At 49.3% G+C, this 22,892-nt stretch overlaps 1 protein-coding gene across 1 annotated transcript in view; it reads left to right on the top strand.

The window, feature by feature from the left end:
• Acsbg1 (acyl-CoA synthetase bubblegum family member 1) overlaps positions 1–22,892 on the top strand; it is a 58,740-nt gene that overhangs the window by 3,005 nt on the left and 32,843 nt on the right. The window contains exon 2 of the mRNA XM_038324260.1: positions 15,042–15,136. Within this exon, the coding sequence (XP_038180188.1) occupies positions 15,042–15,136 (95 nt within the window). The remainder of the gene's footprint in view (positions 1–15,041; positions 15,137–22,892) is intronic.

Below are 22,892 nucleotides of genomic sequence, written 5' to 3'. Positions count from 1 at the left end.
AGGAATTTTAAAATGTGTGAAGAAAAATGCTGGTGTGTGTGTGCATGTACGTGCATGCATACATGTGTGTGTGTTTGTGCATGTGTGCGTGTGTGCTTGTGTGTGCATGTGTGTGCCTCTGTGTGTATATGTGTGCATCTGTTTGTGTACATGTGTGTACATGCATGTGTGTGCTTGTGTGCGTGTGTGTGTGTGTGTGTGTGTGTATGTGGCAGGGAGGGGGGCTGGTGAGATGGCTTAGCCAGAAAAGTTGCCTGCCACCAAGCCTAACAATTTGAGTTCAATCCCCAGAACCCAAGAGACCAACTACTGCAAGTTGCCCTCTGACCCCCACATGCATATCCCCCCCCAAACGCAACAAATACTTTTTTTAATGTAGTAAAAGAAAAGAAAAGAAAAAATATCCAGGGCCAGAGAATTATACACTTCAAATGGTAAAAATGTTAACTGTTAGGCTATATTTATTTTATCATAATAAAATGGTTTTTAATGTTAGTAATTAAAAAAGAAATGGAGGTAATATAATAGAGATCTGACTTTGTCTTGGGGACTAATGGAGTCTTTAAACCCGAGACCTGAGCCGGGTGGTGGTGGTGCATGCCTTTAATCCCAGCACTAGGGAGGCAGAGGCAGGCAGCTCTCTGTAAGTTCGAGGTCAGCCTGGTTTACAAGAGCTAGTTCCAGGACAGCTCCAAAGCTATGGAGAAACCCTGTCTAAAAACACCAAACAACAACAACAACAACAACAAAAAGAATCCGAGACCTGAAAGGTAAGCAGAATTTCATTGGGGAAAGAGCTCTATAGGAAAGGATGGTAAGGACCTTGGTGTTCAAGGCCATTGGGCACAGGGCAGAGTTGGGACTATAATGGCCACAGGAAGTCAGGGTGTTGGTGTCAGAGTATCCAAAGGGCAGGACCTATCTGGAAAGTCAGAGTCCCTGAGGCAAACTGGGCCTGGTCCCAGATACATGACATTCAATCTGGGTATCTTCAGACTAACCCACGTCAGCTCTGGGTCCTTGCAGTGTTGTCGATTGTTAGCCAGGAGCAGCAGAGGCCAAGCTGGCTCAAAGCCAAGGATTGGGACCCAAGTTAATCGCTGTGTCCCCAGGTAAACCTTTTAAATGACATATGCCCTCCCAGGCCAATGGGTTCTTTCAGGTCATAGTCTTACCCATTTGGTTACTACACCAACACAGAATCAATTTACTTCAATCTACTCTAACTTGAATCCCTCTGGGGAAGGAGAATTTATTACTTAATTTCATCACCTCTGTAAAGGACAGGGGTGGGAAGAGAGAGTTCTGTTACACACCCAATCCTTCAAGAGACCCCCATGTTGCAGAAAGGATGGAAGGGCCAGACAGTGAGGCTGTAGGGCTGTGGAACGCTATCCTCTAGGCATTGAGTGCTTGCCACACTCATGAGCTCAAAGCAACTGGGAGGATGGCACAGGACTGAACCCATCAACATGCAGTCATGGCTGAGGGCGGGGCCCATGGGGTCTGGCCCCTCCTCCAGGTGTTATTGGCAGCTGATGATGAGGGAGGGGCCCATGGGGGTCTGGCCCCTCCTCCAGGTGTGATTGGCAGCTGACTGTTGTTGCAGGAGTGGGAGTCATTGTCCTTAGTGGTCCTCCACTGTCTTTAGCGGTGAGTTGTCTATGCTGCCACCATGTCGGTGTATGCAGCCCTGCCTAAACTCCGTGGACCGCAAAACCAAATTCATGACACTGCGGGTCTGGAGTGATGGCTCAGTGGTCAAGAGCTCATCTGCTCCTGCAGAGGGTCTAGCTCAGTTCCCTGTCCACGGCGGAACTGCAGTTTCTGGCCTCCACAGGCACGTGTGCACTTCACACCAATGCTCACTTGATTAAAAGTAATAAACATAAACCTTTAAAGGATGATAGTGGGAGGGAGGAGCACCTGATGAGAAGAGAGACTTGGGGCAAGGAATGGGGATAAGCTAAGGTAGGTGGTGACTGTGGCCAGAATGTATTATATATATATATATATATATATATATGAAATTACCAAGGAATAAATTCATTTTAAAAATTAACAAATTAAAGTAGTTAATTAAAAGAGAAGAATAGTCTCCTGGATTCCCTTTTGTGGCTCCTGACAGAGGATTGTGTGGAAGATGCTTACAGAGAACTGGGAAACTCTAAAGGCCACCATCACAGGAGAGACATCTAGGCCTGGCTCTCCAAGCTTTCACTTGCAGAATGTCCGTCTGAAGAGTTGAGTAGGTGGGTGGGGTTTTATTAACGGAGGCAAATGTTTCCTACCATGAAACATACTGACCTATAGGTGATGACTTCAGTGTCCACACCGTATGACCAACAACCCAACTGGAAATATGGAAAATACCCATCTTTCCAGAAAAATCCTTCACGTCCACCCATTTCTCTAGCCATTCTTGAACGTCATGTGTGTAAGCCACTCCACACAGGTTGTACCCTTCTGTGCCTGGCTCTTGTCACACTGTATGCCTGAGATGTCATCCATGCCATTAAGTGTTTCTGTAGTACATTGTTTATTCTTTGGATTGTCAAGCACATCTCTGCTTCCTTGTATGGATACCAAAATGTGTTTATTCTCCATTCCGCCAAGAGTCATTTGAGTTCTTGTTTTATTTGATGTATGTCATACTACCACCAACAATATCTTGAACTGCTGCAACCTCCTTCAGAACATATGTGATTGTATTTCGAGTTCTCTTGGTAACACAAGATATTCTTTCTGTCTTGAGCTCCTTAATCATATCCATACCCCACCCACCAAAAGTAAAGTAAAATCCATATTCACAAGTTGCCAGTGATAAGGATGTGTATTATTACACTGGCATTGGCTGGAGACCTTAGTTCTTTGCCAATGGCCTTCTTTATGAGCTAATTGAGTGTCTTCACAACGTGGTGGTAAGTCAGCAGGGCTACTAAGGATGTTAGAGAGTTATGGCTCACATGTCTGGAGCCTGTGCTGGGGACACTCAGTATGCCGAGTGTTCTAGGACTCTTCAGCATATGTGTTTCTATGTGTCTTCCCTGAATGATGTCACCAACATGCCTTCACGGTAGGTAGATCTCTAACATGACGGGTCAGGGATCCACAATCACCTACTTTGAGAGTCAGGTAGAGATTTTGCTTTTTCTGACCTAGCCTTGGAAGCTAGGCACTTCCCTACAATGTTAGGAGCCAGGCATTGGGCTAGCACTTATTAAGGGTGTGGGAGGGTTTAATCAGACTTCACCAACTGATGGAAGCAGTGTTAAGAATGTGCAGGATGGCCAGGCATGGTGACACGTGCTTATACTTCCAGCACTCAGGAGGATGAGGCATGAGGATTGTGAGTTCAAACCAGGCTGGGCTACACAGGGAGACCCAATCTCGAAAAAGAATTAGCAAACATGATTTCAACCTATGACAGAAGTTTTCGTAAGAAATGCTTCCGTCTTTCATTTGCAGAAAAATGCCGTTATTTTACCTTCCTTTTAAAGGTGAAGAAAATTCTGGCTTGCATCCAAGGATTTGCTATAGCCATACTGACATCTCTGATCTTTTTGGCTTCCATGGCATGTGGCCAGTCTTCCTTTTGTTAATGTGTCCTTCCCCACCCTGACCCTCCATTTCTTTTAAAATATTGTCATTGCCTATACCCATCAGCATTTCGATGCCTTTAATCTGAGGAAACCACTGATTTGTCTCTGCTGAGACAGTCTATTGAAACAAGTCGATGTACAGCCTATTGTGAGTGACCTCTTAGCAGTCATGTGTTTTCATGACTCAGTCACCACGTAGCAAGTATTATTGCCTCCTTCTGTTTGTGTGTTTGTGCATGAGGGGGGCTGAGACAGGGTCTCACTGTGCCACCCAGGCTGGCTTTGAACTCAAAGCAGTTCTCTAACCACAGCCTCCCAAGTGTCAGAGTAAAGGTGTGGCAGCTTTTCATTTCTTTTATGCCTAATTAATATTTCTTTATATGTCACAACTTGCTTACCCCTTCATCCATTGATGGGTACTTGGGTGTTGTAATTATCAGGCTGTGAATATCCATCTCCAATTTTGGTGTCAACATCTAGTTTCATTTCTCCTGGGTATATACCTGTGAGGGAGTTGCTAGGTCATATGAAATTCATTTCATAACCTTTTAAAATTTTATTTTCCTGTTTGAGAAAGGGTGTCATTATGCCCCCTTGACTAGCCTAGAACTTTCTATGTAGATTAAGCTGTCCTCGAATTCAGAGATCTGCCTGCCTCAGTCTTCCAGATTTTGGGGTTAAAGGAGTGCACCCCATACCCAGCTCAACAGATAATCTTTGAGGAGCAGGAAGAAACTATCCTCTGAGCAGTTGCAAGGGCTCCAGCATTTCCATACCAACATTGCCAACTCCCTTAACTTTTTGGATTACCATAACCCTGGCAGGTGTAAGCTGTTACTTCATATAGCTTTGATTTGTGTGTCCTGGTGACTGAGATGTTTAGTAACCTCTAAGGAGCCTATTGTCTTCTTCAGAGAGATGTCTTTTCAATTCCCCTTTGTCAATATTGTTCATTATTGAGTGATAAGTGTTTGTTTACGTATTCTAAACACAAATCTCTTTACCACCATCTGATTTGGAAGTAGTTCCTCTAACTTTCTGGGTTAACTTTTCAGGTTCTTGATTGTGTCCCCTGAATCTCAGATATAGTTCTAATTTTGATCACAACCAACTTACCTGTTTTTCTTTCATTGTTTATATCTTAGGTGCTGTGTGTGAAAAATCTTTGCCTAAGTCACAGTTATAAGATTTACTTCTTCCAGTGTTTTTACAGACTTAGCTTTTTATTAAGTAATTGAGTTCACATTGAATTAGATCAAATAATGTATATTAGCTTGCTTCCTTTTAAGCTTCTGTTTTGCAGCTGGCAGGGGAAGAGCTTTGCCTCCATCCTCCTCAGCCACCTCAGCTTGCTGGAAAGACCCTTCTCTCTCTGTTGAGTCATCTCATCTTGGTGAAGATCGGTTCACTGTGAACTTACAAGAAACTGGAACTCGTTTCTGAGTTTTACTCCCCTGCACTTGTCAATGTGTCCACAAAACAGTGAGGCACCAGCACAAGGCTAGACCCCTCTACATGGGCCTACACAAGCATGTACCCACATACATCCCAGCACACACATACAGATACCCAGTGATCAGCACAAAATGTATACACATCATACATATACCCAGACAGACTGACTGACAGACAGAAAGACAGACAGACAGAAATGCACACAATGGATGGTGACTACTTTTTCTCCTCTGTAATTCTCCAGCTTGTCTTAACTGTCACAAAGCCCTGGTATCTTCACTTCTATATCGGTGTCAGACCAGGGTTTGTTTCTGTCACTGTCTTTCCCCCTTGATTGTACAAGAAACTGGAACTCGTTTCTGAGTTTTACTCCCCTGCACTTGTCAATGTGTCCACAAAACAGTGAGGCACCAGCACAAGGCTAGACCCCTCTACATGGGTCTACACAAGCATGTACCCACGTACATCCCAGCACACACATACAGATACCCAGTGATCAGCACAAAATGTATTTTCAGATGTCTAGTTTTTCTTGGCTGAATGGTCAATATTATGAATTGGGTATTGAAAGGATTAAGACTATGTTAGTTTGAAGACTCTACAAACACAAACATTCCTTAGTCACCATGTCTGCTGTTCTGGGTCAGTTGTTTCTAGGAAATCCCATGTTACTAAGACATAGAATGGAACTTCATGGAGTTGGGGCTGGAGTATATAGCTCAGGGCAGGGATTACCCAGCATGAACAAGTGAATTATTCAGCTTTATTCTATTTCCAACACCAGAAAACAAACAAAAAAAAAACAAAAACAAAACCGTGAACTCTGGAGTCTGCTCGCCTGGGTCCCAGATGACCCCATCACTAGCTGCACAACTGTAGTAGGAGCGGCAGGCTGCGTTCCCGCCTGGCTCCCAGCCGCCTGGCTAGCTTTACACCCGAAATAATCACAGAAACTTTATTCTTTTAAACACTGCTTGGCCCATTAGCTCTAGTCTCTTATTGGCTAACTCTTACATCTTGCTTTAACCCATATTTAGTAATCTGTGTAGCACCACGAGGTGATGTCTTACCAGGAGAGATCTTAACCTGTGTCTGTCTCAGAGAGGAGAGGCATGGCATCTGCCTGAGGTGTCTGCTTTCTTTCTCCCACAATTCTGTTCTGTCTACTCTGCCTATCTAATTTTCTGTCCTATTAAAGGGCCAAGGCAGTTTCTTTATTAACCAATGAAAGTAACACATAGACAGATGACCCTCCTCCATCATTTCCCCCTTTTCTGTTTAAACAAAAAAAGGCTTTAACTTTAACATAATAAAATTAAATATGGCAAAACAGTTATAAAGCAAGAATTACTGTTATAATATTTATAGCTATTTTATCTTTTATCAAAACTAAGGAAAACTAAAACTATGACTATCCATTCTTCAACTCCATCAAAGACTCCAGTAGGATATAATATTACCTAAGCACACGACTTTCAGGGATTTACTTCCTCTCGTTGTACTTCCATTTCCTCATAAGATGGGGCAACAGTCGGTTAAGACAGCAAAATGAGCAAGTCCTGTAAAGTAGCTGGAATATTATCTTGCATATTCCAGATTTCCTTCTGCTGTTGTGACACTCCAACCACCCCACAGCAGTGCCCCTTGCCAGCCAAGGCCCAAGAAGTACAGACTGTGGTCGTGTGTCACGTCTCTCTTCTTTGGCTGGTGTGTCCCCAGAGCAGTGGCCGTCATTGGCACAGAGTGGCCTGGTGGAAGTCTTCTCTGCACAGTGAGGATCTAGGACTGGAGGACCAAGTGGTGTGTTTCCCTCCTCTCATATCCCTGGGAGAGAAGCAGAGACTCCTCTTTGACCAGAGCTGGGATTTGCAACCTACCCATCTACCCAAGTCCTATTCTGTAGCCAGGGCAGCCGAGGCCCCAAGGGAAAAAAGAACACAGTCAGAAACATGCATGCAGCACTTCAAATAAAAATGGCAGTCAGTGATTTTCAAGTCATTTTTGGGCTAGAACTCTGTCAACTTTGAGCTTCACACCGCCTCCCCTGTGATCATCAAACCTACCAGCTGTATCCTTGATGCCACATAAGAGGTGGCTCAGGGGGTGAGGTATTTGCAGCCACGTCTGAAAACCTAAGTTTGATCCCTTGAGTCCACATAGTAGAACAAGAGAAGCAACCCCTGCAAATGTTCAAACAACCTGTTCAGCCTGTTTTCTGACCTACACACACACACACACACACACACACAAACAAATAAAATTTGGGATTTGAGAAAAAAAGAAGGTAGCTTCATTAGGATTTCAAAACTTGAATTCTGACCTTTCTTATTGTCCACAACACTTGCCACAGCCCTGATATTTGATGCACAGTCGGGAATGGGGACAGAAGATGCTGAGATGTCCCATTTCCTACCGGTCTTCTTGTCCCTCCCCTGTCCCACTCCAATCATCTGGAGGGCCCAGAACTTCCAGGATACCTGGCTGACTAAGGACGTGCGCTCTGAGCCCGCCTCTCCGAAGTCTGTGTCTGAGTGTGTTTCTTCATCCTGTGAGATTCTGACAGCACACTGTTTCATTGAGCTGTTGTGAGGATGGTCATTTCCACACATATGGAAACACGGAAAGCATTGCACAACAGTAAGGGCCCCATACAGGAAAATCAAGAGCGCATACCATTCTTATTCCTGTATGTTTTCCCCTGCACTCTCAGGCGTGGGATCCTGGCAACACGCTTCTAGCGCAGGCCCTTAATTGTCAAACACAGTCTTGAAACTGGGAGGCCCTTTATCTGTGACATCTCAGAATATGGAGTACCAGAGAAGAACCAGGAGTTGTCTGAAGTCACATAATCAAGGCAAAAATCCAAAGATTAGAGTCCAGAGAACTCTGCCTTGGGTTTGACCAATTTGCTAGCCAACTCCTTTGAGAGATTGTCATTGAACTTGATGATTGGTATATTTATTTCCTTACGCGGACAATGGGATTTGGTTTGCCAAGGTTGAACACTCAGTCTAGGTACTGCCAGCTGGGTTAAAAGTAAACTGGCTAGATGGCTGCCCCACCCATCAAGATGGGAGCCAAGGCTTACGGAGGAGGAATTGTTGTGGGTGAGGTCCCTCAGTAAACAACACACTCCTGTTGGGACTCATCCAGTTAAGGGCCCCACGATCTCTGCGCCAATCCGTTCCTTCTGGTGGCTCTAAGCATATGCTAGATCATGAATACCTTACCCTAATGCTTTTCTAGAGACTTCATATACCCGGCAGATCTTTCCTTTGGCCCAAGGTCCCACCCATGAACTGGGAGCTAAGACCAGATGGTCTACAGTCTATATCTATTACCCACACTAGCTTCCCCTGACCTACCCCCATGGCTTCACATGAAATAATCATTCCTTCAGCCTTCCTTGGCGGTCTCTCTTTGCCCTCCCCAAGGCTGGCACTGATGATGCCCCTCACCAACCAGTAGGCTTAAACACATGCATGCTCACCGGCCGTCAAGCACATACTATCTCTAAGGTACATCCAGTTTGCTCACTTCTGCCCACACAGCTCACATGCCACCTGGCACACAGAAGGCATTAAATCAACTCCGGAGTAGGAGGAAGGACCCCCAGAAGCTATTAATCACTGGGACAGGAAGAGATTATTTCCAACTGTGGGAGTAAGGACTGAGTTCACATTTCGGTTTCTTAACGATTGCTAGTCCTCAAACACTAACTAAAAGCCTTGGACTAGCTAGCTAGCTCCAGGAAGAAATGTGACAGCAGGGGGTCCCTCTCGGAGTTCTTGGGGCTTGGAGGAGTAGGGCTCAGGAGGAGGAGGCCTGCTGATGGGTTTTTCAAAGGATTGGAAAGGGGCTTACATATTTCCCAAGTTCCCTGAACCTCATCAATTTGGAAACTATATCTAGCCTTCTAGAGGGCCTGGAAACTTAGGGATGAGGCTACCTTTGCCTTCAAGTGTAGATGTTACCACCCGTTCCCCTGCCAGTACGACCCAGGGCTGATCCCAAGCATGATGGTGCTACTCATCCAGCACTGGGGAGAAGAGAGGAACTCCCTCATCACCTCTCCTGGTGGGAGGAAAGTCTGAAAGTCTTTCATATGACTGGGCCTGGATTCCTGGGGTCACACAGGTTTCTCAAATAGGAAGAGTGCTTCTGATTGCAGAAGTCTATGGATGGAATAAGCAGTGGATTTCTAGAAGGTTCTTTTTTATTCGAGACAGGGTTTCTCTGTAGCTTTGATGCCTCTTCTGGAACTAGCTCTTGTAGACCAGGCTGTCCTCAAACTCACAGAGATCCTCCTGCCTCTGCCTCCCGAGTGCTGGGATAAAGGGCGTGTGCCACCACCGCCCAGATAAAAGGCTCTCAAAATGGCTCTCCACCAGGTTTCAGAGTAAAGAGTGAAATGCCCTGGATGTCACAGGGTAGAGTGGCGGGCAGGGGCCACTGGGGAAGAAGCTGCTCAGGAGTGAAAACAGGGTGAAGGTCAAAATTATCTTGAAGATGGGGTGCTGGTAGCTCTCTGTCACCCAAGTCGGCAGAGGACCTCCCCACAAGCCCCTGTCCCCATTCTTGTCTCTGTGCCCTGCATGTGAGTTAAACTAGGATTTGAAATCTCCCCTCATGCTGGCTGGGGTGCCTCTAGCCTCTCATCTCAGCCTGGGAGCAGTTTGAGGTTCGGAGTTTAGCTCCCAGGGGATAATCAAAGATGAAGAGATGGGTGAATTTCTCAAAGGGGACAAGAAACAGAGAAATCGAAGGAGAAGCCGGAAGGAGAGGGGGGGGCAGAGGTTCTCCTAGTTCTAGAGGGTACTAAAGGAGCCACGGCAGCTGAAAACTCACTAGTGTTGTGGGGAGTGGGGTGTGGGGGGTGCTTTAGAAAGCCCAGGGCAAGGTCTGTGGATGAGGGCTGTCCGAGGTAGGTTGGATAGAATGGTTGAATTTGTGTTGCAAGTGCCGGATAAACCTGTGTCCTGGCATCCTGGCTTCACAGCCAGCTGTGGAGAGCCAGTTTAAACACGCTGGCTCTGCCTCTTGCCGGCTGTGTAACATGGAGCAAGTCTAGCACTCTCTGGGCCCCCATTTGTTCATCCGGAAAATGGGAATATTAATAACACTGACATTACAAGGTGGAACAGTAGATACAGGAAGCCCAGCCCAGCCCATCTGATAAGGTATGTGTATTTAGAAACCATAAAAATGGACCCCCCAAAACCAAACTGAACAAACAAGTCAATCTTCTGGCCCAGCCCCAGAGGCCCCCAGGGTGGACTCTGTCAGGTACATGGCCCAGTAACAGGAGTAATTTCTCCAAGGCTCTGTTAGGGATCGCAGTCAACAAGCCGTCTCTAGTACTGCACTGGCAAGTCCCTGTCCTGCTTCCCACCCCACTTATGTAAGAGCCATAAGCTGGGTCCTACGCCATGTAGGTCAGAGGTACCTGGGGCCACACCTTGCCAGGAGCCCCAAGGCGGGCTGGGGCGGGTCCCCACTCATGCCCAGCCCTTGTGGCTCATCACCCGGAACCTGGGCTACTGCGGCAGCCAGTTCTCAGATTCATCATGCCATAGCTGCAGGAGCAGGGGGGTATTTAGCCCTGAGCCTGCTGCCACAAAGAAAAGGAAGGTGAGCGGGGAGCTTGGGGCCGAGCTTGCTAGGCAAGTCCTCTGCTGTGACTATTCTGTGGGGGTCTTGGGAAGGTGGGAGTCAGGACTGGAGAGAGCTGTCAGAGGTTTCATCTTTGAAACAAGGCAGTCCATATAGACCAAAGGGAAGCAGGGATGTGAGGTCTGGTGTACAAGGTAACGGGGTGGCGGAGTGTGGACATGGCTTTCTTTAGGGAGCCCCAACATGTCATTGGGGCTTTTAGGGTGCAGGGTGGTGCTGAGGTAACACCTCCATTGAGAACTTTCTCAGGATGCCTGGAAGTTGGTTTTCCCCTTGTCTCTGAGCAGAGACAAACATTTCAAGTACCAGAGACTTGGGCAGTGGGCAGAGTGTTTGCAAAGCAGGAGTCCTGGAAATCTGATTGATTCGCTCTTGCAGGTGTGCAATTGGCTCTAGGGACTATTGAGCCCAGAGCCTGAAGGAAGCCACCAACTGTGAGCTTGTGTTGTTCCCAGATTGAAGGGATGTGTGGGTTTAGAAGGCAGTAAACTGCAGTCAGGTGCCCAGCCCCAGGAGTGGTGAGTCATGCCTCAAAGAAGGACAACTGCCCCTGCCCTGCTAGGCCTGGGCAGTGACTCACACTGTGTCTCTGTTGCAGGGCGGTCGAGTTGGGCCTCTCTGGGGCTGCGGTGGCTTTCCCCAGGGGACGCTGTGACACGCCCTCTGAGGTTCTCGCTCTCTCCCTGGTGAGCTCGAGGGGTGCAGCCACCCCACAGGGACCATGACAGAGGCGCTGCTTCTCAGGTCTGCCAGCTCCATCCTGAGGACTGTGTAAGGAACCAGGGTCCCACGATCCTCCTGCCTCCTGCCCGTCACCATCTCCCCATGGGGGAGTACTTAGCACAGTACCTGAGTCCCGGACCTGGGTTTAAGACTTGTCACCCTGTTCATTCCCCATTTTGTTGTCACCAGGGATGGAGGCAGATGATTCTGCACTGAGCGGTTTTTCTACATCATCTTGTCACGATAGCTTAGGATATGGGTTAGAAAACAGCTCAGCGACACACGGCAATTTGGCCATAGCATATCGCTTGAGACGTTAGTTGAACCCTCACAGAGGGGCAGACTCGATGCTAGGCTGTTTCAAGCGAACATTGACTTGACAGCAATTGTGTTACTGCTCAGGGCTAACTGGGAAGATTGGATGATAAGAATATATAGGAAATGGATCATTGTGAGGGAGTCACACAGGAAGCAGGGGCTCCCCTTAATTTATGTGTCACACCGTGATGATATGATGGGTTTATCCAGCCAACATTTACTGGGCTTCGACAATGACTACTCATGGCTGGAGAACAGAGTTGAATTGGGGATAACCCTTACTTTCCAGGAACTTCCTGTGTGTGACCTTCAAAGACCAAGCTAGAGGGTATTGCGGGAATCTAGGAGGGCTTCCTGGAGGAAGAGTTAAGGAGGCTAGGGAGGCTCTGCAGTCTGCTGGCAAGCCTGGGTGACTAGATGGGGTGGAATGATGGTTAGGAGAGAGCCCTGCCACACGCCTCTGTCCACATCTGGTGGGGTTGCTCAAACAATACCTTGGTTTTCTTGTTCCCTGCATACCCGGGGAGGTGGCAGAGAATGCCGAGTTTCGTTGGCTTGCTTCTGTGAAAAGCAAACAGTATGTTTATATGAGAAGAACACTAGGTGAAAGGGAACCAGCCTCCTTCCATCTTGGAATTTTTCCTCCTCAGAATTCAAAACACAGACAGACAGAAGCAAGTCAGCTCAGGCCCTCCTCCCACCATCCCTGTCATTTTATTACTTGAGGTGACTTCCTCCTGGAAACCTGCCAGCTTCCAGAGCACTCATTCAGGAGGAGTCTAATTTTCCAGAATGACAGGTACCAAAAACATTGATCGCCGTCAACAGGCGTGTTACTAGCCGTAGTGTCCTCACCTGCCGGGATCACTCACTGGTCACCTGTCCTTCTGGAAAGAACAGAGAGCTGCCATGTTTCCCCCTTAGCGCTGGGGATCGAACGTGGGGCCTCACACACACTAGGTGAGTGTTCCACCACCCAGGGCTTCCCAGTGCTCTTGGAGAGGAACATGAGCCGTTTCATTCCGAGGTCTCTCTCCTGACAAAAACCTATAGTATGGGTGCACTCAGACCTCTTCTTTCCTATCCTGCTATAAAAAATGATGCCTTGCTAGGCGCCAACATTGACAGTGGCGAAAATGGGTGCAGGAAGGGTTAAAAACAGGCAAGCTGTGTGAGGCGGTGCCATGCTGGTGATTTGTGTGGGTGACTCTGGCCCTCATGCAGTTGAACCCACTTCTGCCACTAGCTAGAACCCCGAGTGAGCAGGAAGGACATTAAACACATTCGAACTCAGGTGACAGACAGTCCCTCCAAGGGCCTCAATTGCCAGGGCCCTTGCAAGGGGAGATCAGCTCTATTTGTAAGGAAAACTCCTTTTTGACTTTTTTTCTTAACCTAGGTACCCCAAATTCTTTAAGCCCAAGACATGAGGGTTGAATTTGACCCTCTGTGGGCCAACTGCAAGGGTAAGTGAGGTGTCCCCTCCCACCAAGTCCTGGTGGGAGAACAGGGCCCAACTGAAGGGTTGGAGAAAAGACTAGGATTACAGACGTACCCTGGGTGCTGGAGCTCCAGGAAAGGCCTGTTCAGGGAAGACGGGCTTCCTGCACTCTCTAACCAGAAGGCTCTTGTCAGAATAAGTAACTTAGCCTTCTGGCTTCCCTGGGTGGCTGTCTTTTTATTTCCTCTGTTTAGCTTTGGGAAAGCCAGAACCAGTTTGCCCAAATTTAATTAGGAGCGGAAGTGCACCGTACCTTTGATGGTGGGGACTTACAAACAGACCTGTTTAGAGGAGGCTGCTGAGCTAGATGCTGGGCGATTACAGGCTGATTTTGTAGTGGCTCTCCAGTCAGTGATTCTAAAGGTGGGTCGGCTCTGAGCACAGGGTTTGGCCTTGTCCAGGCCCCACCTCACTAAGGGAACTCACAGGCTTGTTTGGTAACATTACCGTCTTCATCCCCAAGTGGGGCAGCTTCCACCCAGCAGCCCTAGAGAACAGTGCTATAACAGCTGCCCCAAAGTCAGTAAATCCAGAATGCTCAGAAACCTCAGCTTTGTCATCCTTTCCATCCTCTCCGGAGCAGGTCACCATAGCAACAGGGAAGATGCTCCAGCCCTATGGACCATGCCTTGCTCACAGTGTTCCCAAGAAGGAGCGAATTCAGTCCTCCCCTTCTGTGCCAGGTCGTCATAGCAACAGAAGGGATGCTCCAGTCCTGTGGACCATGCCTTAGTCACAGTGTGCACATATAAAAGACCATCTCAGTCCTCTCCTTCCCCTTTTAGTCCTTCTCCTTTCATAACTTCCTGTGTCTTTTGCTTTAACACGTATCTCAGGTTCTTAAGCAGACTGCTACCAGGTGGGCCTGGGTGTGTTCGAAAACTTAGTTTGAACCTGCAGTACCAGCAAGGAATAAGGCCGAATGTACAAAGCAGGTAATTGACCTGGCTTCCTGGGAACTGGGCAGGGATGGGGGTAACCCCACCCTGACAAACAAATGGGACTCCCTGGAGCCAGGGTCATACCCTTAAGGCATCTGTGACCAGCCATACAGGTTACCCACTATACAATTCCAGTAGGTTCTGTTTACATAGCTATGACGGTGATGTATCCCTGCTGCTGTACAGTCTTGCAGCCCTGTGTAGTCCTGAGGGGTGTGTATTGAAATCCCTCTGCTTGTCCACCCAGGAAGGGGAAGTGTGACCAGGTAAACCCTGGGAAGGATTGGTGCTGAGAGACAGGGAGGCTGAGGTGATAACAGAAATCCAGGAGCCAGCCTGTCCCGACCGATAGAAGAGACCCTTGCTCAGGGCCACCCAGCCTGGGAGGCCAGGAAGAGCTAGGACAGGCACAGCCCCAGCTCTCCCTGGCCCCTGTCCTCTGCGTGGGACTGTCAAGATTGCAGGCAGAAGCCATGGAAGAGGGAGCTCCTTAGGATTCCAAGAGTTCTAGGAACATCCCAGCTCTACTCTGAGCCTCTCAATGAGCCCCAGGACTAGTAGGAGTGAAGAAAGATGGGGCGGAGGCTTCCCCCAAACCTTCAAGCTTATACTCTCTTAGAATGGAGGCTCAGAGTCCAACCCTTTTCCTGTCTGGATGGAGACACTGAGACTCATGGGGAGATATGATCTTGTATGGTGACACACAACGAATCAGGAGATAGCAAGACTTGATTTCTCCTACAGAGGGAAAGGGAGGGGACTGGAGGAAGTGAGGCAGGACACAAAATGTTCTAACCTATGTTACCCATCTCCCCCCCCATTCCCCAGCTCCTTAATTGATGGGCGAACGCTCCCCAAAGAGTCCTCAACTCATGGCCTTGAGTTCTCAGCTCCAGAGAAGGCCTCACCGCCAGATGCCGCAGGTGAGCACGCGTAATGGAGTGTTCCTGAAGGGAGTCGTGGGGGCTGCTGGGAGCCACAGAGCAGAACTCGGGGAGAATCCATGGAAATCTTGTTATGTCCACATTTCGGGGACCCCGTCTAACTTGTCACTCACGGTTGCCACATGGCCATCAGGGCCAGGCATGATGGAAGATCACGGGGGCGGGGGATTCCTTCTCCCCCAAGGCTGGGAAGAAGGGCCAACAATGGGAAGACCCTAGCAGGTAGGGTATATATTCTTATCTGGCTGCCAATGGACGGAAAAGGGGCCAGCCATATAAGCAACACCTTTAGGAGTTTGTACTTAGTTAACTGGAGCATGGGGCAAGCAGACGGGTGCAAGCTAGCACAGTTTGTTTTGGAAGCTGGGTCGTCACATGCTCCCTTGGTGACCTTCTCCTCAGATAAGCAGGCCTCAAGGAAGGCAGTTATCATTCACCCTGAAAACTTATCTGGATGATAATTGTATCATTACAACACTCGTTCACTTTTATGCGCAGAACAAGATTGTAACAGAAGCAGCATTTCAAAATAAAAAGAGAAACAAGAGGCACCCCACTCAGGGGTTCCCAGCTTCCCACTCACAATGCTGTCCTTCAGCTCTGACTGTCCCTGGCCTGGGTCACCTTTCAGGGCTGAGCACTGGGTTGCTGCTCTTCCCAGGAGGTTTGCTAGCTGTAGGCTACTCCAGTAGACAGGCAGACAGTCCGGTGGCCATCTAAATGGGAGCTAGTTAGCGTCAAAGGCGATTTGCTATCAGTGGCTATGTCTGAAGCGGCGGTGTATTTTGTTGTATGGCCTTCCATTTGGGTATGCCTGTGTTTTCCTTGTGGTTAAATTGTCTACATGTCTGGAAGTGTGGCTGGCAGTGTGTGCAACGAGGCAAGATGGGGAAAAAGGGACCATTTCTAAGTCCCTGAGCCACAGGGTGATGGTAGAATCAGGGACTAGAGAAAGAGGAGGAGGCCTGTGACCTCTGTCCCAAATCCTCTCTCCTCATATTACTGACGAGTAGACTTTGTTGGGGTCCCAGAGTGGCTAAAAGACAACAGCAAGCTCCAGGCTTCTCTGTTGTGCCACAGTATTGTCCCAGGCTAGAGAGAATTCACTACCCATTTTCAACAGGGAAACTGAGGCAGAAAGTATTTCTTTTAGGCATAATAACACGTACCTGTGGTCTCAACACTTAGGCTGAACCAGGGTAATGGTTGTATGTCTAATCCCAGCCAGCCATGTCTCTAAATAAATATAAAATATCCAAAAACAACAATCAAATAATGCAGAGAGGCCCTGCATCAGGATCCTGGGCATTCCAGTCCCATCACTGAGTAGGCTTGCTGCTGCCACTTAACAGACTGCCCCTGGTGGCCTTGGCAAGAGTGTCACCTCAGGGCTGAGAGTGCCTTCTGTGTGTCTTTAACACACCCTCCCGTCAGAGGTAAAGAAGGAGCCAGGCCATTCCCTGGTTTCAGAAAGTGGTTTGCTAGGCTCCAGAGAGGCATAAGCAGAGCCGACACAAGGTACAGGCAGGCTTCACTGCCTTGCTCCTAGGAGCCCAGCACCTCACTGACCTGTTGGGTTCTCAGGGCAGTGTCCTGCCCCAACTTCCCCATCTCCCACACACAGTGTCCTCTCCCTGAACGAACCCAGCTTGCTTGTGCAGATGTTTAATTGCTTCCTGAGGCAATTGAAGGGCAGATGTCAGACCCAGTGGCATAGGCCAGGGAAGCCCCAGGGCTCAGAGGTCTTGGGAGTGGATGGTAGCATTGGCAATCCTGGCAGCTGAAAGAGAGGAAGGGAGTTGATATGAGAGAGCTTGGAGGGACACCTGGCTTCTTTGAGAGGTGTGAGTGACGCTAGCCTGTGGGCCTCTGAGCTGCTTTAGCAGCTGCAGGCGCAGGTCTGAACAAGCTGGGTATGGAATCCCAGCGAAGGTGCCATCTGCAGTGCCACCTGAGCAGGTGGGGATAGGCGGGATGCAGAGAGGACACTGCAGTTAATGTAGGGTGGGATTACAGGATGCTGGGACTGTGGGCACCTGTCAGACGTAGGCCAGCTGGCCCTGTGTAGACTCTCGACCTTGCCTTGTGTTCTGGGCTCTGGAGATGGTGAAGTTGACGAGCTTCCTTCCTGTCCTCCATGAACTCCCAGCCCGGATGCAGACAGATTCTGAGGCACAGCATGAACAGAAGAAGGCAGGCCTGCTTCTGGAGGGCGGGGTCTACCGTGGGCATTCTAGTTGTGGAGAATCTTGTGCTATTCTCCGACCCTCTTACTCTGAAAGACTGGAGGTGGGAGGGGGTGCGGAGGAGTCTCTTATCCCCATGGTTGTCAGCAGACACCCAGAATAGGGGGTGCATGGAACCTCCAGGCCCCACTCACACAAGTCATGTCCCTGGGGTCGGGAGGATGTTGGCGGAACAGCCTGGAGATGTTACTAACTTGCGTGTCTAACTATCCGCATGCTAGACCTTGAGCTTCGGCCTGGCATCCTTTGTCTCCCTAGTCAAGGAAGCTTGTGGTGTGGAGTGGGGTGTGGTGGGGGTTGTGGGGAGGCTGGGCTATGGTGGCCATTGAAGGAAGAGTCACAAGTTGTGGGTAGGTTGTGAAGCCACCTTGTGGCATAATGTTTTTCAGAAGATTGAAAGAGTGCCGTGGTATATTCCAAAGGCCTGGGAGGGGCATTTATGGGATTCATATAGGACAGAAAATCCCTAATCCTCTCTAGCAACACGTACATACAGCTGCCCCTTGTTGAGCAGTTACTGTGGCCAGGCTCAGAAGGAAGGTACGTTTTCATTTTCTTCATCCTGGCCGTGGAGAGGGAGATGCTTCCAGCTGAGGAAAAAAAAAAAAAAAAAAAAAAAAAAAAAAAAAAAAAGGGAAGGGAAGAAGGGAAGGGAAGAAGGGAAGGGAAGAAAGGATTAGGGATTTCCTAATTTTCTTCTCTCTGCCTGTCTCTGTCTGTGCCTGTCTGTCTGTTTCTCTTTGTCCGTCTGTCTCTCTCTTGTCTCACTCAGGAGCCCAGCAGTCCTTGAACTTGCTATTCTCCTGCCTCAGTCTCCTGAGTGCTAGGGTGAACTATGTAGGTCTCCACGGCCAGAAGTGATTTTCTCTGATCCAACAGCTGTCTAGAGGTAGTCCTCCCAACGGTCCATTTGGTCTCTTTGGACCCTTGACTCTGTTGCACACAGGAGTCAGACCAGCCCCGGTCTCCCCTAGCCTCCCCACCACCTCGCCACAGAGCTCCTGGATTCCTGCCTGCAGGAGTCAAGGTTCAGCAGGGTCCCTCAGAGGCACCTTGGTCTCCTTGAGTTCCCAAGAGGTTTGAGGGTCCTACACTCCAGTCCCCAGACTGGACTCCCAGGGAGCAGTGGAGCCAAGCCATGCTGGAATCTGACCTCCACACAAAGGCAGCCTTGTGCCAGGGCCTGAGATACATTTCTTTCTAGCCCTTTCTAGATTGAATATGAACCCCTGCTGGAAAAAGGGGGGGTGACCCAGGAAGAACAGCCGCCAGGGACAAAGCTGATAGAGATGCTGACTGGGGCTAGCTTTCCACCCTCAGGAAATTGCCAGTCCCACCCGGGAGCTCTAAGCTGAGGGTTGGAAGGTGGGGTACTCAGCCCTACTTGGTCCCTAGGGCAGAGAGGACGTTACGTCCAAGGGATTTATACCATTTCATTGTCCCTTACTCTCGTCCCAGGGACACGTGTGAGGGCCTAGAATGGAGCGACAAGCTGGGGAGACAGAAGGGAACAGGGTTCTACCCTTATGTCTAGGAGCTCATAGCCTGAAGCTGGGGACCAGGGAGGGGTCCAGCTCTCACATTAGCCTCTGTGAGAAGGGCTTCCCCGAGATTTGGAGAAGCAGTGGAGGTGCTTTCTCATCTATAAAATGGAAACAGGAAGTAATCCCAGGCCTGTCAGTTAAAGACACATCTGAGGTGCCCCTGGGGAGACCTTTCCAGGGGTCAGGGTGCATGGCTTCTCCTAGACATTCTTCAGACACTGCTTGATGTCTCGACCCTCTGCCCCCTTCCTGGAGACTTTGCTTTCAGGGCAAGTAGGAGAATTCCAGACTTCATTCCTCTACAGAAGTGCTCTCAGCCCACAGTCCCCGTGTGTCTTCCCAGCTGACTGAGGCCCCTAGAGCAATAACTGGGAGGGACTCACAGCTGGTGGATGTTTTCCCTTGTTATCATCCAGACAGGGAAACCAAGGCTCAGGGATGGCAGATGTCTGCCTAAGGTCACTCTGCTCTTGACCAGTCACAGGGAAACCTAGCCAGAGCCTTCAGCTTCAGGGCCTCTCCTACCAAGCCCAGAGAAACAAAGTCATTGGACATTCAGAGGAATAGTCTAGACCACACCTCCACAGTCTTCATAGACCTCTCAGGCCTAAGGGCCTGGTCCTTATCCCTCCCCGTGTCCCAAGGTCAATGTGACCTCTACACCCACAGAGAGGCTCTCATCCTGGAATCCCTGTGTGAGAAGACCTCCCCGGGGCTGGGTCTCCAGGGTCATTGGGGGAGGGGCTGTGAGGTTGTTCTGATTCCATCCATGTGGTCTTGCAGAGAGCTCTGTCACTGGCCTGAGAGCCCCTTGTCCTCAGGCCCAGTGTCTGTCACCTCCACCCTATCCCTGCAAATACACTTGGCTTCTGAGCTTGGCTATTCCCACAGGCTACAGGGAACACCCCCATCCCTCACCCCCTGTCCCCTCTTCTCCACCCCTCACCTTCCACCCCTATGCTGGAGGTTTTCTCCTTCCCAGAACATGCAGTGATTTTTCTCTGCTGTTTAGAAGCCTTTGTTCCAAAATCCTGGAGTACACACCTCCCTGCCTGCCCGGCACCCTTTAGCACAATGAGCGGCTTGTAAAGGACCCTGCCAGGCTCAGGCCAAAATGAGAGCAACATGAAAGGTGCTGGAGACAAAGGGGGGCAGCAGACAGTGTGAGGGGGCAAAGCCCACCCCACGTGCCCAGAGGCCTGGCTCTGGCGTAGGCAGTGCCCCGCTGGCTACTGGTTCTAGCGCAGGCTTCCTAGCAGCTTGACTCTGTTGGCATGGCAGATTGAGCCATGGGAGGTGCTGCTGGGAATCTTCTCCAGTGGGGATCCTGGCACCTTGCTAGGTGATGGAAATTTCAATGGGCTTCTAGTCATGTATCGTGGCTATTGTCCCAGCACTAATGTAAACATAGCGGAGAGCCAAGGGTTGTGCCCCTGTTAAATTTTGAGGAGTATTGACAGTCCTGCCTGATCCCCTAAGTCTTTCCAGTCCTTACCAGGCCATCCCTGAAATGGTGGACGGACGCTTAAAAGAAATCCCACACTAGCTCAGAATTGAGAAATAGTCATTTATTTAGGGGTAAACTCACAAATCAGAATCCTCCACTTGACCGGTTGAATCACGCAGCCATTGGAAAAAGAGCAAGGGGAAGGAGAAAAAGGGACGGACGGGCGTTCGGCTTTTGTGTCTATAGTATAAGAGGCCACGCCCCAGTAGGTGGGTAATTACAAGCTGTAATTCTTCCTACAGCACACCCCAGATGGGGAGACTGTCACTCACAGCAAGCATGACTTTTCCCTACTGCATGGCTCTGAGCAGCACCACAGCCCGTGAACTCAGACCTACCTATTCTCCATCCACTGGGCAATCTTTCTAGCCTCTGGATACAGGGCAAATGCCAGGACCAATGGAGATAGGGTTCCAACCCTGCCTTTGACTTGCAGAAGCAAATTCTTCCCCCCCCTCCTCCTGTAAATTAAAAAAGTGTGTATGTGTTGTATATGTGTAATGTTTATACAGATGTGCATATGTGTACATGTGTGTGGAAGCCAGAGTTCACACTGAGTGTCTTTCTCTGTCGCTCTCTACCTTACTTTTTTTGAGACAACGTCTCTAACTGAACCCAGAGTACACAGATTAGATACGCTGGCTTATTAGTAAGCTTGGGAAAGCTACCCGACTCTGCCCCCACAGCACCAGAGCTATAGATACCTCCCACTATGTCTGGATTTTTCACTTGGGTGGTGGGAATTTGAACTCAGACCCTCATGCCTGGATGGCATCTTCCCACCCACCCTCATTTTCAGCTTGATGCTAAAACCATGAGCATTTCTTTGTGTCATTGAGAATTATAATACCTTGTTTTCTTGACTGCCTGGGAATCCCTGATTTCATGCATCCTTGTTCGACACTGAGTCTGTGTCCCACGGAACTCAAGGTTGCCCATTGCCATTGGCTTGTTGCATTTGTCTCACTGCTTCACTTGAGCAATTTCTCAAGAGCACCCCTGCTGACTCCAGGAACACTGCTGCAAGGCAGTGTTGTCAGCCACCCTTGGTAAAATCATTTGTTTGCGTCCCACATTGGCTGGCGCCTTTCCCAACCATGGAGCCTGGCTGCGGCTGTGCTGCTTGGGTTCTTTCCTTCTAGAAGAGTCAGGAGTGGGAGGTGGCAGGTGGGTGAGGTGCTTCAGGAGATGACATGCTGTTTATCTAGAGGACCAGGGAAGAGAAGAGGCATAAGAAGAGGCTGGCGGGAAATGAGAGGGAATGGACTCCTGTGGTTCCCAGTGAAAAGACTCCAGCTACTTCTATCTGCTCCTTGCTTCTACGTATTTCGCTTTCTATGGAGTGGCTTGCCTGATCTCAGTCAGTCACCTCTGGAAGGGAGAGGAAGGGGTAAGAACTCCGGTTGTGTCAGTCATCCCCTATGTGGAGTAGTCCGACTGGACTGCCTGCCTGCGCACTGACTGATACGTGGGCACATGGCCAAGCTTGAAGCCCTTTTTCACTCATGTGGCCGAGGTAGCAGAACCATTTACTGCCCAAGGCCCGGCCTCCATGGACAGGGGCCCTTCTCACTGCTCTGCCCTGCATTTAGCACACACCAATAACTAAACCCAGACTCAGACCTTTTAACTTGTTGTCGGGACGTGTTCCCTTGGCTATGGGGATGGAGGCTGGAGGAAGGCAGTGTCAGGACAGGCTTGGGAGTAGGAAATATAGGTAGGAGGTGCCCCACACCTCTGTTTACCCTTCTTTCCGTTCCCAAGTCCAAGGGCAGGCTTCTTAGTTGGCACCAGAAACCCAAGGGCCAGAGACCTGTGGTAGACTCAAGCCAGAGAAATATTAGCCATTGTAAATTCTACCAGATCCTATAATTTTGGACTTGGGTCTGTGGGCCCCCCATCTGGACAGCATCATGCCCTGCCCTGTCATCGCACCGTCCTCTGGGACCAGGTGAAGTAGAAAGATGAGGTCTTGGATCTCTGACACACAGTGGCTCCGGCCAGTCCTCTACTAGGATGAGAAGGAGGCCAAACTGTTCTTCTATAGCTACTGAAAATCATCACGGTCAAGCTAACTGGGTGCTGAGCCATAGCTGTGCCTGCCTCTCCTGCGTCCACACAGGCGGCCTCCTCTTAGGACCCAAAGTCTTAGCAGCATGGCACTGAAGTGACACGGAAGGGTGTCCTTGTTGCAGACTGAAGGGTCTTTCAGCTAGAGTCACAACATGCACAAAGATACCAAGAAAGGCGGCAAGGGGACTTGGACACATCTTAGGATGTAGGGATAGCCATCTGTGAGAGAGGGCCCGTCAGAGAACAAGGGGGTGGTCAGCACCCTGCAGCCCATGAGCTCAAAGGAAGATTTTTGAGCAGATCTGGTCTGGGTTTAGAAAGGACCCTTTCTTTGGAAGTCTGAGGAATGCAGGACAACTTATCAG

The sequence above is a fragment of the Arvicola amphibius genome, chromosome 3, assembly GCF_903992535.2.
Source record: "Arvicola amphibius chromosome 3, mArvAmp1.2, whole genome shotgun sequence".
NCBI classification, from domain to species: Eukaryota; Metazoa; Chordata; class Mammalia; order Rodentia; family Cricetidae; genus Arvicola; species Arvicola amphibius.
The sequence above is the reverse complement of the archived record's forward strand: the minus strand, read 5'-3'. Positions and strand labels throughout refer to the sequence as shown.